Genomic DNA, 16,493 nt, shown 5'->3' on the forward strand with positions numbered 1-16,493 from the left:
TTTAGCTGATTGTTTTATTTTTGTACAAATATTGAATGTCGTTTAAATGTTGTGATCCCAATAAAAAAAAAAAATGTTTTTCCACTGCACCATCGTTTTGCAATACTACTCCAAACAATCTGAGAAAACTCAGCACTTGTAACTAATTATTTTATATTTGTGGTTTTCCAAACAAATATGTGGCAGCGAGCCTGAATCTGATCTCTGTGAAACCAATCAGAAGATCCATCTTGAATCCATCTCGTGTTTTTCCAAATTAAAAGCACTGGAGCAAGTCTTGAGGTCAAGTAAAACCACCATATCTCATTTACACGCGATTGGCATGTTTCTTTTTAAAAGAAAATCAAAACAAAATGATTTTGAGTGGGATGTGAGCATGTTCGCAGTGCCTCAGCGAGTCCCTTTCGTTCTGCTCTGGACATTTGCAGAGGGGAATTGAATCTCTTCTGAAAGTTGAACGTTGAACAGCTGATTGATTAATTGTGGAAAGAGCCATTTATTTCCCCTTGTGATTGGAAGGACTGGCTGCGGACGTGCAGATCGTACGGGAAACGGGCCTCTGGGGAGACTCTGTACATGGAGTTGTGCGCAAGAGCCGTGCGCCCGGACGCACTGCAGTAGCGCATGCCATAATGGCTGCTTTTGCCGTAGTCTGGCGGATCTTCGTGTTTTCGGGAAAAGATCCCGTTAAAGTTCATCGGAGGGCTCAATTGGCCGTCGAAATGTGAGCTCCCGCTGTCTGGGGACGGGTTCTCGTAGTAGGGCTCGTACACGCCGCTGTAGCCGTAGTGTCTGAACGGTTTGGAGCCGGTGTCCGCGCCGCTGCCGCTGTGACCGGGCGGGGTGTTCATGTCTGAGCCGGGGTACGAATACATGGCATCGTATGGCGCCCTGCCAGAGAACATGACCTCCCCGTTGTGGTCTGTGAGGAAATTTCTGGCGTTCAGCTGCAAGCAACCGGCCACCAAATTGGTTGTGGGCTGAGATAATCCTTTGCACAAAGTCTGGACGAAATTGAGCAGATCCGGTCTCTTCCCCGCGCTCAGAGTCTCCGAAAGGGCCCAGATGTAGTTCTTAGCCAGCCTCAGGGTCTCGATCTTGGATAGTTTTTGCGTTTTGGAGTAGCACGGCACAACTTTGCGAAGGCTCTCGAGCGCGGCGTTCAAGCCGTGCATCCGGTTGCGCTCTCGGGTGTTGGCTTCATGGCGCCGGACCCTGGACCTGTCCATCCGCTCCTTGCCGTGCTTCTTTTTCCGGGGGCCTCGCTTTTTAGGAAGCCCGTCCTCATCTTGATCGTCCTCCCTCTCTTCCTCGTCTCTGTCAGACGTGTCGTCCTCGACGTCCCTCATGTCTGAGTTGGACCTTTCCGGGTCGTGCGCTCGCTCCTGCTCCAGGCTCTCGGGCATGCTGTCGCGGGGATAATTGGCACCAAATCGCGGCTCACACATCATATGAGATTCCTCAAATGGCAGTGTCAACATATTTCCTATGCAAAAATGAGAGAGGAAGAGGAAACAAATGTAAAGTCGAACACGCACGCAGGTCACGCAGCTTGTGCACCTCCGCGAAAAAACGCTCAACTTTACTGGAAGTAAAAATGTAAAAAAAAAAAATGTTTTCCACTAAAGAACAATGTGAATACGCATTTTCATCAATAAACCTAATCAATTAAAGCCACTAAATTCACATCGTTTTAACAACATACCTCAGGTCAGTGCGCGCCGAGCGTGTCCCCAAATCTCTCTCATCTGAATCCGCAGCTTCTTCTCATGCAATTAGTGGAACATTATTTTAGCCTTACTATCCCTTTTTCTACTGCGCTCTGCTCTTTTCCTCTTCTCTGTTCTCCTCACCCTCTCTCTCCCTCTCTCTACGAGGAATGACACTCATGCCAACAGCGGGTACCCATGCCATCTGCCGCTGACGTCTTGTGGCAGCCGAGACCACGTGCTCAGTGTCCCACGGGATCGCGATTCCTTACCGATCATCTGGCGTCTCCTGTAATGGGCACCGGGAGGCCCGCGTTTACCGTCAAGAACACAGAGCGGAGAGGGATAACAACTAATATCTGCATCTCCTCGTGTAAGGAAGATGAATTCATGTCTTTTTGTGAGGGGAAGAAAAAAAAAAACGAGGGATGCGAGTCTGCGGGCATCCTCAACAGGTGAGACAGGAAGATTGGCTCCATATTATAACAAATTAATTCAGGAACATTTAGATGAGATTGGGAAAGATTTACAGAAGATGCGAAAGACACGAATAAAGGCATCGCCCATGAAGTTGGGGACACAATCTTCATTTGCTGACATCTTTGAGCCTTTAGACTCACCAGGTCCTGTTTAAACTTTAACTTCGTCAGTGCGTCGTCGGACCAGAAAACTGATTTATTCTCCAACAGAAAGGACAACACGTGAATGCTTATTGATTTAGATGCTGACAAGCAATCATTTTGGTTATTTAATTTAGAAAAATAAGGTCAGAAGAAAGCATATTTTTACAGTCATCATTACACATGCGCATATAATGCAGTAGTACTACTGCTGTTTGGATTGAAAGACTAAAACCATACATATACAGTCTCAACAATCAACTATTGATATTTTTATATTGATTATTGTGCAATTATTTTCTTAAAATAATCGATGGAACAAAAAGGAGTCAAACAATTTAAAATAAATGACATCATCACGTATATCAGCAGCATCCCAAAGCCGTCTTCAGTGTAAAATCCAGATCCAGAAAATGTTCTTAAAACTGAATTGTGCAAAAATTGTAACTTTACAAATGTTCTGTTGGGTATAGATACAAACTAATCTCAATTAATTAGTAACCAGTTATATAAAACATGTTAAGAAATTCCAGTATGGTGTGAGAATAACGGGGTGGGCGTGCACATAGTTGGTACCACAGGACCGTAGACTTTAAGTACACCCCATGGAAAAGGCCTGGTGGCACGCAGCCAACTCCACACTGGGGCACAGCTGGCATTCGATATGGGTATATGCACTCCTCAGTTATGTGGAACACACACACAAGTACACACACACAAAAGAATGACCTTGTTGCAAAGGCAATCAATGAAATCGATTTATCAATCTATATATGGACATCACCATCGATCGGGCCACTGTGTTGATGACCTATAGGTGTGAGCCCAGCATGAACACACACAGGTGAGCGTTCATCCCCAAAGCCTAAAGTGTGTGTGTGAGAGACATTCATTGTGTATTGTGTTTCTAAGTAAAAATGAGAACACACACACACGAGCGTGCGCACGCGCAGAAATAAGATGAAGAATAAAATAGTCACTTCATCACTGACGTCCCCCCAAAAATGCCTCAGCTGGTCTGCTGAGCGTTCTGGTCCAGCACACACACACGCACACACACACACACGATGAGTCAAACTCCCCTTCTCAGACTAATCAGTTGACTGCACTAATTGCAAATGCAAATATGCAAATTTATATTAATTAATTACTCCACTAATTAGTTCTCTTGTCTTTTCAGGTAATAAATCATGGTGTGGTTGAGAGAGAAAGAAAGAGGGAGAGGAAGAGACGTGGCGTGTGATCTTTGTCTGCTGGAAATCCATGTTTCGGGTCTGAATCCGATGCGGTGATGATTTTTCTCCACCGAGACCCTTTAACATTTTTGTTTTTCACACCGATACAAACCTATTAATTATTTCAACTGGTATTTTATTTGTCCTCTTTGTGGGTGAAAGCGTTTTAATTTGAAAGGTACGACTAATAGCAGAGGTTGGTAAATCAGTGGCGTCTTGCTGACAGTTCTTGCCTGTCAGCTCTTTTAATTATCACATTATCGGTTTTTATAGACATGGTGTGTGCATCGTGCGGAGCTGCAAATGAAGGCGCATCCGATCGCATGCTGAGCTGCAAACGTTTCTCAATTGATGTCAGTAGTTAAAAGGAGTTTGTGTCTGATGGGTGACGAGTGCAGGTGAAGTGGGTGAGGATGTATTCATGCTGTGGTAACAGGATTTTGACCTGGTCACAGTCTCAGTGTCTGCAGGTCATTAATTTTATTTTGGTTAAGGGACACGTCTTTTTTTTTTCTTTTTAAATCATGACAGTGAACTTATATTTGCACTGTTTGTGTCAGAATAATATTTCCAAATAGCCAATGCTTAAAAAAAAGATAAATAATGCCATGAAGCAGTTTTGCAAGAGTTTTTATTTTTATAAAACCTTTTAATGGTATAATACTGTTGAAGAAATAGATTTAATAAAATGGTTGCAATTTCGTAAAAATGTTGTTCCTCTTGTTTTCAGTGAATGAAGCTTTGTATTTATCGATCAAGAACAATGTTCTCATTCAGCTTTTTAATTTAACCCTTTTTCACGTCACCAACAAATAATTTCAGCCAGCGTCCTGCTGCCTTTAATATATTTGCTGTTGGATGTGTATGAGTATTGATTAGACATCAAGGTTGGAAAAACATGATTCATGCCACTCACCTCTGAACAGACTTTCTGTTACACATTAGAAGGTCATTAAACTCAAACGCAAACACAATCACACGCTGCAGTAAAGACCAAACAATATCCAGTTAATTTATCATAAAATCATTAGATAATCATGTTAAAACTGACTTGAGCCAAACAAATATGACAAATAGACTCATAAGCCTTACATCTGTAAAGCATCAGGAGACCTTAGGGAATGCATACAGATTCATGAGGGGAAATTATTCAGTAAATACTCCATGTTTACAAACTCAACACGAGTCATTATGAAGAAAACAGAAGAAAGACGTGAATTTAAGTCTTTATTGCATTCATTTGTTAGCTTGTTTTGTCCAAACCTACTCAAAGCAAGTTTGTTATACAGGAACCCGCATGCCTCCACTCAAAAGATGTGTATTTTCTTTGTGCACTTTGAGCACAAACTTTCCACCCGACTTAATGGTGATCTGTCAAGTAGATTATATTTAAGTAACAAATATGTTCAAAACTAGAAAAGCACTCGGAGAGCGCAGACCTCCACCAAGCAGCTCATTCCCCTAATTAGATATCCACATAGTGATCTGGATCATCATCAAATAGAACTTTAATACACCTTACGGTGATACTTGGACTTGGATACTCATCAGAAGGTTCTAAATTGTTCTTGGTGTCTTTATACACCAACCGTGAAAAGTAAAAGTGAATCAGAGCTGAGTATTGTGTATTTTTAATGGGGGCTTTCAATGTTACAATTTTGTTTTTGTGTTCTGACCTCATTCTGGATCCGATCCAGATGAAATTTGGTGGTGAGATAGAGGTCCCCACCCTTCACGACTGGGTCAAATTTCATAAACAATAATAAATAATCAATTGCCAATAATCAACCGAGATATTGAGGAACACATTTTGAAGCTCCATGGACTGAAATGTTACCAAATATTTCAAAGTGGATCCATAATTCAGAATCTCTTCTGGATCATCATCAAAATGGAATCATCTGTTCCTGACAACATTCCCAACATTTTCTAAAAATTTAATTAAGATCTGTCCGTAACCTTTTGAATTATCTTGCTAACAGAAAGACAGACAGACAGACAGACAAGCAAAAAACTCCAACTCAGCAGAGATAAAAAAATAAAAAAATAAAAAAAATATTTAAAGGGTCTGCCGCGCCCACCAAATTTCATGTACAGCCACTGTGTAGTTCTCGGTCATCCTCCTCACCTTCTCAGAGGTTAAACAGCAGGTCAGAGAACTGCGCTAGTACTTCTGTCAGGTTTTATGCTTTTTCACTAAGTGACATTCAGTGCATTCTAGAAGCCCACGCTGTCATCGGTGAGAGTCTTTAAATATTACCTGTTAAAATGCTGTCATTCAAGCGCCATCCTAGTTCCAGCAGTGAAACACATCCGACAAACCCCGGAGGAGGCCTGAGGATTGTGGGACTGATTACCAGAGGCCAGGTCCTGGACTGGTGTCCTCCAGCTGTGCTGCTCTACCCAATTAGAAACTCCATATGCTGCCCCACTCAGCTGTTGAGTGGCCACACCTCCCACCCACACAGGTGTGAGTACTGTGTGTGTGTGTTTGTTGTTGACGAGGTCGCTACACAAACAAGCACTCATGAGGAGCCAACAGCAAAGTTTCTCCTTGCCTCTTTTTTGTGCTTGGATGCAGGATCTTTTTAGAATACATAGAAATAATCTGATTTCATTTTGTGCCTTGGACCACTGCTGTGTCACCTTCTTCATCCCACCTCATTTAATTACACCCAAACAGAGCAACTTTGGCTGCCACTCGTCCTTTGATAAGAAGCACACAGGTATTTAGGTGGGTGGCATGCAAGTGCTGATAATATTAAAATATGGGCTCATGAATAATAGATATGTTTTTGAAGATGTATAATGTAGAGATGTTCGTCCCATTCCCAGACAGAGAGGGGATGCAGACGTTGCTGGAGGCGCCCGCTTCTTTTTCAAAGCACAATCTGTTCGCACACGTTCAAAGTGTCTGCAGCAATCTGCTGTGGCCAAATGTGACACAATTAAAGACTAATAAAAGTGTATCAGATATGTATAAGGATGGACTCAATTAGCAGGCCTAGGAAGGGGTATCTGACATCACACACACATATATATTATATACAGCGTTTCTAAAACAGCTGACAGGAATGATAATTTTGAAGCAGCAAAACACTCATAATATAAATTTGCTGACTTTTTATTTTTATCTCTGCTTCCCCCCCCCCCCCCCCCCCCTCTCTCTCTCCAAGCATGAAGCCAAGATGATTGACAAGGCTGCAATGGCGTTTCCTCACCTAATCGACACTTTCAGTGTTGATGCGATATCTTTCTTCCTCTCCCCTCATCAACTGTCCTCAACTCCTCGTTGCCTTGCTGTGTTTGAAACTCAATTTTCATTTCTGAATATAAGTGGAGAATAGCGACGTTAAAAGCATGTAACACTGATAAGCCGTGTGCTAGAATTACTGAGTCACTTCTCAAAATGTGTCATTTATTTTTAAAATTAAAATAAACTTGTGCTTTGGTGCTTGAATGACTCACATTACCACACAGTTAGAAAACGGTCAGCAGATGAGCAGATTAACAGCTGCAACACAACAGTGATGGTTGCTCAGATTGTTTCTGTATAGAACATATCTATTATTCCTTTTTTATTTCTTACAAGATAAATCTATTCACATAACAAATAGTAAGATTATTTGTTTTTGGAAATATTTTTACACTATTTAATAAAAATACAAAAATACTAGACTAATGTGAATTTATCTGCAGATGCATTAAAATAATTGCACTTTGAGACTTCACTGAAAAAGCCCAACTCCACCAAGAGACCCACGATAGTGTGACCCTCATCGTGTTAATTGCGGACCACAACCTGACCCTAGTATCTGGATCAGATTGGTGATATTATCAGTTTCATAGTTATTCTAGAAAAACTGCATTTCACAAATAGTGCTTTTATCCAGGATCTAGATCAGGAACTTTTTGAGATAAATTGGACACTTATGTGAATCATGATGTTCTTAATTCAGTCTGATTTTTTTTGTTCTTGATATCTTACAGCAGTAAATATTCTGTGAATTACCATTATAAGCCTTTAAAACAAAACAATTCTTCATAATCACCACAGCCTTCACAATCTTCATCAAAGAAAGAACCAGCCTACTTTGGCATGTTTTTCTGAGTAATAATTATAATCTTGACAAGCTTTTGAAAAGTTCTTGAAAAGTTTTAGTTGACTTGTGAAATCCTGGAATCTTTTTTTCCCTAGCTTTCTTCACATAAAGCTTTGTGTGTTCTGATCTACCACAGACGCTGAACTATATTGTTTTTGCACAGCACTCGATTGAACTGAAAATGAAAGCACTGAATTCATAGTGAATAAATCCACCCCCCTTCACCACCCCTAGCTGTGCAGTACAACTGCACCTAGCTCTCTTCTCTGTTAAACTCCATGACATCACGCCATCTGTGTTTAACCAGTTTTAGAAAGAACAAGCAACATGGTGGCGTGTTTGATTTAAAGAGGAAGAGCTGTATGATGAATGGCAGCTCCAAAAAAAAGTCAACACAACAAAGAAACTGTGTGATCTTTCACTGGAAATGTATGTCGTTTATCACATATAGGATGCACGTGACAATTATTTTTTTAATCAAGGAAGAAAACAACTCCACAAAACTTAAAGGTCCCATATTATATCCTTTTTCCACAAGTTAATGCAGTTTCCAAACACTCATATGAAATATCCGCGCCAGTCTTTGGTCAAAATAGCAAACAGATGCTGCAGGACAGCGTCTGTCATTTCTGTCTCAAACCGCTTTGCCAGAAACGCTCTGAACCCAGACGCAAAAGTACGTTCATAGCGAGCACGCCCTGATTAAATACCAATTAACTGACCTACATAATTGTATATAAACGCATGTGGGCTACACTGTAAATCTTCCTCACCTTCTTCTTGCCCTCTCAACTCTGTCTCTCTCTACTTCACCTCTTCTTCTGTAGGTGTGTGTGTCTTGCTGATATAAAGTTTAGCTTATGAAATAGACATATAAAGAAAAGCAACTGAAATCCAGTAGCTCAGAACGGAGCTAAGACTGGTCTTAAAGTGGAGGCCTTTATTTCCCACAATCCATCACTGCTGTGGAGCCAAATGGAGCGACCTCACAGCAGATCTTTGGGAGCTCGCCGCCTGCTGCATCCGCTGCTGTGTGTCACATGGCGTCTTGACGGGGGTCTGCACTGCCCCCTGTGCCCACCTGAGGTGCTTACAGTTGGCAGCTGAGACTCCCTCACCTGACAGGCTTCCAGAGAGGAACCACTTGGCCGCCAGCAGGAGTAGCTTCTCCCTATTTTGGGGGTCGGCCCCCAGTCAAGATGAGGGAAGCTTGGCTCTTTAAGACTTGGGCCAATTCCCAGACACACTAGCAGCTCGTGCCACAGAGCCCTTTGATTCTGGGCTCTTGATCAGTCACTCTGAATAAAGCTGTGTGCTACTTCCAGCTGATAAATGGGGCTCACTTTTTATTAAACAGCTTGATAGGCGACGTCTACTTTAAATGCTGAATTATGTGGCTATGTGAAGTTAAGTGATTTGAACATGTTGTCGGTTTAGTTTAGGTCACAGGATGGATTCCCACAGGGCCAACCACGAAAAAAGCCTCATGTGACAGCAACAGACTTCATTTACAGTCTCTGCTGTCGACCAGAAAATATGAAATCAATTAGATGATCAACACACAAAGAAAATGGCAACTGTACTACCATTTTCATTCTTTTATCAGAATTAATGCCAAAAGTGATCTTGTTCAAATGGACTTTCTTTTATGCATATTAGCAAACTCAGTGGTGGAATGTAACCTAGTAGATTTACTCAAATACTCTACTTACAGGAACATGTTCAACCCAAAATTAAAAATTAGACAAGAACCTTTTAGTCCACCAAACGTTTGTCGAGTTTCACAACTTTAAAGTTAGACAGACACAGACAATGCAAAGTCGCTAGAAAGATAAAGATATGTTAAATAATATTTACAATGGCATTTACAATCTATCTATCTATCTATCTATCTATGTATAGATATCGCCAATAATTCAAATAATGTGTCCTCTGCCCTCCGTCTGTGTGTGATAAGAGGACAGCCAGGTGCATTTGAGTGCCTCCACATTTGCACGCATGCATACATTATACATATCTAATGGCCATCCTTCCTGCAGGTGTGACTGATGAAGGAAAAGCAAACTTATTAGCAGGCCCAGGTAACATCGGAGCGGAAGTTCCCACCATTGGCCATGTAATTAAATTATACAGAGCAAGTCTCAGGGTGGCGGGTAATGAAGGGACAGGCTGGTGTGTGCCATCACATCCACCACCTCCTCCTCCTCCTCCTCCTCCTCCTCCTCCTCCTCCTCCTCCTCCTCCAGTCTGAGCCTGGGACAGGAGGTGGGGTGGAGCAAAAACACCAGCACTCACATGGACGAACTGCATTTGCATGTAAGGGAGCGGATGAAGACCCACACATGTTCAAAGCACATGACCACAAACATGCATCTGTGCATCTCTAAATTAATGCATTTACAACCCAGAATGATGGAACAAGCGCCACAAGGACACACATGTCACATTAAAAACACAAGACAAGGAAATACCAGCAAAATGAACTCATTTGCACATTCTACTGCCAAATAGATTGACGGGTTCCTTAGTAGAAAATGATAAGAAAAAAAGGCCCTGTAAATCAACAGTGAGCCAAATAAACAAAACAACAAACAAAAACACACAAATCTTACTTTGCAGCTTCACCAAATTCTTCAATTGTGCTAAAATAAGCATTAAAAGCTCTTTACAATGCTGTTGATGGCTTTTGGTTACAGGCAGTCCCCATTCTCATGCCTGGCAATGGTCTTTTATAGCGAGGAAGCTAATACAAGATTCCTGTTCTAGTGCAAACACAGTGGCCATGGGCACCAAGGAACAGCTGCCGTATAATTGAATTAACATTCGCCTTCTGCTTCGGCACTCAGCTCTGTGCTGAGAACTCGTACACATCCCTCCACGAGCTCCATCAACCTGCCTATGAATATGCATGCTGCTTGTGATAAATATGCGCTCTGTGTCTAATGTTTGTGGAGCTGCATATATGGTGGATAAAGAGCTATATGGCGACTATCTCAGGAGGGTGTCAGGGTATACATCAAGTCCGTTGATCATTTTTAGTGCTTGAGGCCCTCTGAGGCTAAGAGCTGAGCTCCTGTTGGAGTCGCAGTGTGATCTGAAGTCTAACAGAGACATCTAGTGGATTATCCACTGTGAGACAAGCTCACATTTGAGTTTAGGTGGAACAGACATGGTGGATTTTCATTAGGGGCGAGAGTCTAATAGGAATGTATGCTCATACAGCCCATAATAATAACAATAATAATGACAATAAGAATAAAGTTAATAGCTATTAGGTTGTATTTACAGGGAAAATGTTCCTGCTCACAGGCATCATCTTAAATCTGCAGGCTGACAAGATGACAAAGACTTCGGATGGCCTTAATTCAGCAATAACATTTAAACATGATAACTAATATTCAATTACAGTTGCTCTCTTGTAAAAAAAAAAAGAAGCTCTCCAGCAGTTGAGTTTGAAAGAGAGGAAGATTTAAATGAAATAGTGATTAGAAACTTCTAAAAAAAATTATTCTGAAAAAGAAAAGATTCAGCAGAGATGGAGATCTCCTAACTTCAGTAGGAGTCAAGTTACTAATGTGGGAATAATCAGATATTTAGTATTAATATTTCATCATTCATTTGAGATGACCAGCAACCGTTTTGATAATTCATTATAAATTTAATATTATTATTAAATGGTCATTCTACTAATTTCAACAGTTCTTAAGAACAGCTTGTCATGCCAGCGTTCAGTGCAAAAATCAAGGGCCATAAATCCAGTAGATTTACTGTAGCTGTTTGGATATTTTTTTAGAAACTCTGTGGTGTTTCTTGAGAAGTTATCCAGTTTGGAACACTGCAGTTTGCATTTTTGTGGAAAATTTCATTCACATGCCGTTGTAGCACATAATAAAGTGCTCTAGTTTGAAGCGTGGCACACAAACTGCCTCTCCTACCCAGTTCATCACACCCTTACAGTTTACTACATGCATCAGCTTTCAAATTCCAGATGGGGTTTTGTGTAAAATCCGTGGATTGTCCCTTTAAACATGCAGAAGTGTTGTACAAATGAAGACAGGCAGACATGATCTGAGCCCTTTGAGTCCAGATTTATTGATCCAGCTGTGCAGTCACAGAGAACGGTGGCCCACACAGCCGCCTGGTCGGCATCGGACGGTGACACACACACACACACACATGCATGCATGCACACACGTGCATACAGACAAACACACACACACACTCTCGCTCTCTCAGTTCAAGGATGTCGTCGAGGTTAAAACTTGAGGTGGTTTACAATTACAACTGTTAGCTCGTTTCATATTTTTTAATTGTATCATTGTCATTACAGACCAGCATGGCCTTCTTCATATATCTGCTACTAAAAATATTTAGTTGTATCAGCCTGACAGAGCATATAAAACATGACAAATATAGATTATAGTTGGGAAAAAATCTTATCGGATTGATTTTGGAGGTGATAGTTATTTACCCAGCTTTACACACACACACACACACACACACACACACACCCCTTCATTGATAGGGCAGGTCACAGTGAGAAGATCAGAAATGCACATTGAGTTTTTGCTCTCTCTCACACACACACATTCATCGAACATCAGAGACTAGAACAGTTTTAAATCAGTCGTGACAGAGCGATTCAGACTAAATCAGGAAACAAAGTATGAAATACATTAAACAACAAATAATCTGTTCCATTGTTACCATTACAAAACAGCGTGATTAGTAGTCTTTACATGTCATAAATACAGCTATGTTTCTGATTACGGCTGGTATAATTTCTTGTTAAATATTCATATAGGAAGGCTATCACAGTAGCAAGAGAAAGAGAACAAACTACAAGACTGTACATGTGTTGTTTCCTCGGCACAGAAAACATATTCCACTTTACCAGGTATGAGGCAGGTTTTGAGGGTGTAATTTTCTTTTTCCTTCTATGCATGACTTCAATTCATTCAATCATTATTCCACGTTTCAATTGTACAGTTTTGAGCCACTTAACTTTTTTCTAACTTCAGAGCTGGTGGAACACACACACACACAAGGAACAAGCAAAACCATAGTTGAAGTTGTACTTTTTGACAATTGAAGTTGAAAAAGGAACAAACGGGAAAGAAAAAACAAAAACGTTAAACAGTGACAAATTAAAAACAGCAAATATACCATCAAATATTCCATTATCAATGCAATACCTCTGCAACATCAAACTGCTGACTTACAGACGTGTCTGAAAAAAGTCTTCACTGGCGACTCTGCAGCGTCTTGTAGGAAGATTAGTTTTCTTCCAGGATAGAGGAGTCAAATGGAAAGTACACATATAGGCACACATTCAGCCAGTTGGCCTGCTAACCGCTGACGGTACTCTTTAGACAGAACGTAGCTTGATTAGCATTCAATGCCTGACAAACTACTTGTCATCCCAGCACGATACTAAAGTTTCTTTTACAAAAACGTGTAGTGTGTATTCAACTAAAAACTACAAGAAAGAATTTCGATGGATTTAGAGACTTTCAGATGCAATTATATTCCCTTTTGTGACCCCATTTATATTATGTGTTTTAGTATAAGTACTGGTATACACGTGTACGGTATACTTTATAATGAGCTTAGAAAAAATATACCAAGAAGAACCTCATCTTGGCACCACAGATTTTGGGATGCCAAAAAGATATTAGGACACATATAAGGAAAACCAAAAATAAAAGTGCACAATTTTGAGGAAAACCTATCCTTTGTTGCAAATACTGCTAAAATGCTTCTTTTCTTCTGGTAAAACATTTGAAGTATACAGTTAAAGGTGAAGCAGAATTGCAGAGGTTCAGCATGTTACATATGCACAGTAAGCAACATCTGCATTTCCTATACGCAGCATTACAAGTCAACCAAGAAGCAAACACAGTTTGGCCTTAGATGCATCACAAAAGCATGTTGGATTCACCGGCAAAGAGGTGTACAAGAACAATGTAAACACACTGATTAAACATAATGCAGCGTAGGTGAAGCTGCTGTAACATAAATGTACTTCAAATTAAAAGACATACAGTACACATATAAGATTTCTGTCCAATTCTACAACAAGGTGGAGTTTTTGCTACAGCTTAAATACATAAGGTATCAAGAAGAGGTCTATTGACGAACGCAACGCAAGTGTGAGATATTGGACACATCTAGTGCAAGATTCACAAAGGAAATAAAGCAAAACAAAGACTAATCTTACAAAACAGAGGTAAATAAACGCATCTTACATTTTGTAAAACTTGTGTGAGTGTGTTTGTGTCACAGAGGGTGTGATATGTCTGAACGTTACATTCTATTTCTTGGACATATTAAAGTTTGATATCTTACATTATATCAGATGTACACATATATAAACCTTTAACATACAAACATTAGACAAAAAAAGACCAACAAAATAAGTAATTCTGGCTAAGGCGAACTAAAATTAAAATATCTTAATGTCTGCAGGGAAAACAAACAGGCAGTGAAAACGTTAGCAGGAAAATAAAACACATTGTTTTGTTTCATGTAAAAGGCCTGACAGGAAGAGTTCTTAAAGCACAGGGGTAAAGTTCTCTAATGGATTTGTTTACTTATTATTTTGTAGTAAAATAGTAGAGCTACAGAACCAGTAAATGTAACCCAGTGTACTGTACACATATATTCATATGCTATACATATAGCTGTTAATATTCCTTCTTAATATTACTCTATTCCTAATTTCTGCATCTGAATTTACCTGCTATACAGTAAAGACCAAAATAAATTCCATTGACCACACAAGATCTAATCTGAAGACAAAACTCTGTTCTGAAACCAGAAGGGGGATCAGTAGAATAGCTACACCTCATACGGCACAGAAAATATTCTCAATTTCAAAAGAGCAACGAAAACATTTTCTGTTTCAGTCTTTCAAAAGGCTCCGCTTCATCCTTACCATCATTGCTGTCATTTTGAGTTCAAATAATCTTCCTTATCAGTAAGCAAGAAAGAAGGAATAATGCACGTGGGTAGAGCTACAGGCTCTGCATACAGGAGCGCCGGAGTTCTCTGGTAAAAGCAGCTGAAACATAAAAGGAAGTGAAGGTGTTAGTTTCTTGGTGTCCATTAGAGGACAGCAAAGCCCTGCCGATGGCGGTTCCTCTGGTTTGCGTTTGAAACGTGGGTTCAGCTGCGCAGTAGCTGTTATTCCATCACTGCCTCTGAAGTGGGAAAACAAAACAGGAATATTAGCAAATTAAGTAAGATTACACTCAGATTACAGACAGTCTTCTTTACAGAATATAAATCCAAATGTAATGAAACAACATAAACATTGAATTAAGCCAGTTTCAACAAAAGGTGAATTACATAATTGGCATACCGTACAATTTATTCCAGGATGGTTGTGTTAGTTTTGCCTATAGGTGTACAGTACATAGTAAAATATTGTGCAGACGCTTCATTAGAACCAGTGATTATGGACTGCAGGAATAAGCCCACCTGCCACTCCTTTGTTCTTATTTCCTTCACCCTCTGGAGATTCGGTTCCTTCAGACAGATCTCCTGAGAAGTCACAACCCTTGTGTTATTGATCAACTGCCTCAGGTACACTTAATAATAGCAAACATGGACTTAATATGAGCAAAATAATACAATCCTCAAGGTATCCTCTCTCTGTAATTAACTTTACAAAAAATAAAACAAACAAACAAACAAACAAATAGTCAAACAAATAGGCAACCTTTTTCCCTGTCTGTTTCAGACTTCCACAACAAATTAATTCTAAAAAAATAAAAATAACACTCCCATTATGAATATTTTTACATTTTTTTCATTTACTTTGAATTACAACAGAGTGTATACTTAGCACAGTGAAATAATTGTCTCATTTCTTATGGCTCTGGAATCGGACAGAATATGGGATGTACCATTCTGCAGAGGAGGATTCTTGTGTTTGACACTCTCTGGCTGCGCCTCCTGCTCCGTCTCCTCTGCGTTACCATCTGGCGGTCTGATGGCCTCTGCTGACTGGGGTGCCTCCCCCTCTAATTTATCCTTCTTTGGTTCAGGGTGTCCTGATTCTGTTGGGACCTCCTGGGGCTCGATAGTATCTTCCTGCTGGGCTTGTTCCTCCGCTTCCCTTTTAGCTCTCTCTTCCGCCTCTGAGGCAACATGGAGTAAGCAGGCAGGTTAGCATACATGTGATCATCACAAAGAAATTCTTACTTAAACTCAGTGGTTGATCACTTGTTCTCTTTCAGACCTGACATCAAGCAGATTTCTATATGTGCCGTTTCATTCCAGCAGAACGGCTGCGTTCATATTTATCGGCTTTTAAGTTGACGTGGGGAGATTGTACGCTAACAGCTGCTTCATTGCACATTCAGTGTTTATAAAGCAACATTACCGTTCATTTTGAGTCGTGTTTGAGTCCATCTGATGAATCTAACACTCTTTTAGAGCTGTTTTTTGAAAACATGTGGGTCTTACATGCTCCAATATAATTGTCAGATAGTTTATAACTTTGTCAGTCTACCACTTAGTGCTGCACAAATAGAGTACAATGATTCTTTAGCGCATTCGTAGCAGACAATGATGATGGAAGCCATGAGCTTTCACGAAATTAGTCTTGATTATGTAAAAAGATATAACTAGAGATATGCAGGAGAAGGATAAATACCAGCCACAAGAGCAGTCAAATTATATTTAATCTAATTTAAAGAATTATAATTGAAATTTAAAACACAATTTTACTGTATTAGATAGCCTTTATGATGGATGACAAGTTAAATAGTGAGACAACTTGATTCAATTGTATTGAAACAAAAACTGTTGCCTGTGGGC

At 40.2% G+C, this 16,493-nt stretch overlaps 2 protein-coding genes across 2 annotated transcripts in view; both read right to left on the reverse strand.

The window, feature by feature from the left end:
• Positions 1 to 476: 476 nt before the first annotated feature.
• Positions 477 to 1,481, reverse strand: LOC137915386 (neurogenic differentiation factor 6-B-like). Its single transcript, XM_068758724.1, has one exon. It carries the CDS (start codon positions 1,479 to 1,481, stop codon positions 477 to 479), a length of 1,005 nt encoding a protein of 334 aa, XP_068614825.1.
• Positions 1,482 to 9,808: 8,327 nt separating this feature from the next.
• Positions 9,809 to 16,493, reverse strand: part of LOC137915389 (dual specificity calcium/calmodulin-dependent 3',5'-cyclic nucleotide phosphodiesterase 1A-like) — a 54,100-nt gene continuing 47,415 nt past the window's right edge. The window contains exons 18-20 of the mRNA XM_068758727.1: positions 15,578 to 15,811; positions 15,119 to 15,212; positions 9,809 to 9,920 (exon numbers count right to left, since the gene is read on the reverse strand). Coding sequence (XP_068614828.1) covers positions 9,809 to 9,920; positions 15,119 to 15,212; positions 15,578 to 15,811 — 440 coding nt within the window. The remainder of the gene's footprint in view (positions 9,921 to 15,118; positions 15,213 to 15,577; positions 15,812 to 16,493) is intronic.

This window comes from Brachionichthys hirsutus, unplaced genomic scaffold (assembly GCF_040956055.1).
Source record: "Brachionichthys hirsutus isolate HB-005 unplaced genomic scaffold, CSIRO-AGI_Bhir_v1 contig_274, whole genome shotgun sequence".
Lineage (NCBI taxonomy): Eukaryota > Metazoa > Chordata > Actinopteri > Lophiiformes > Brachionichthyidae > Brachionichthys > Brachionichthys hirsutus.

What these genes read in the sequence shown, in the direction of transcription:
- LOC137915386 (XM_068758724.1), bottom strand. Translation starts at nt 1,481, where the DNA reads ATGTTGACACTGCCATTTGAGGAATCTCATATGATGTGTGAGCCGCGA.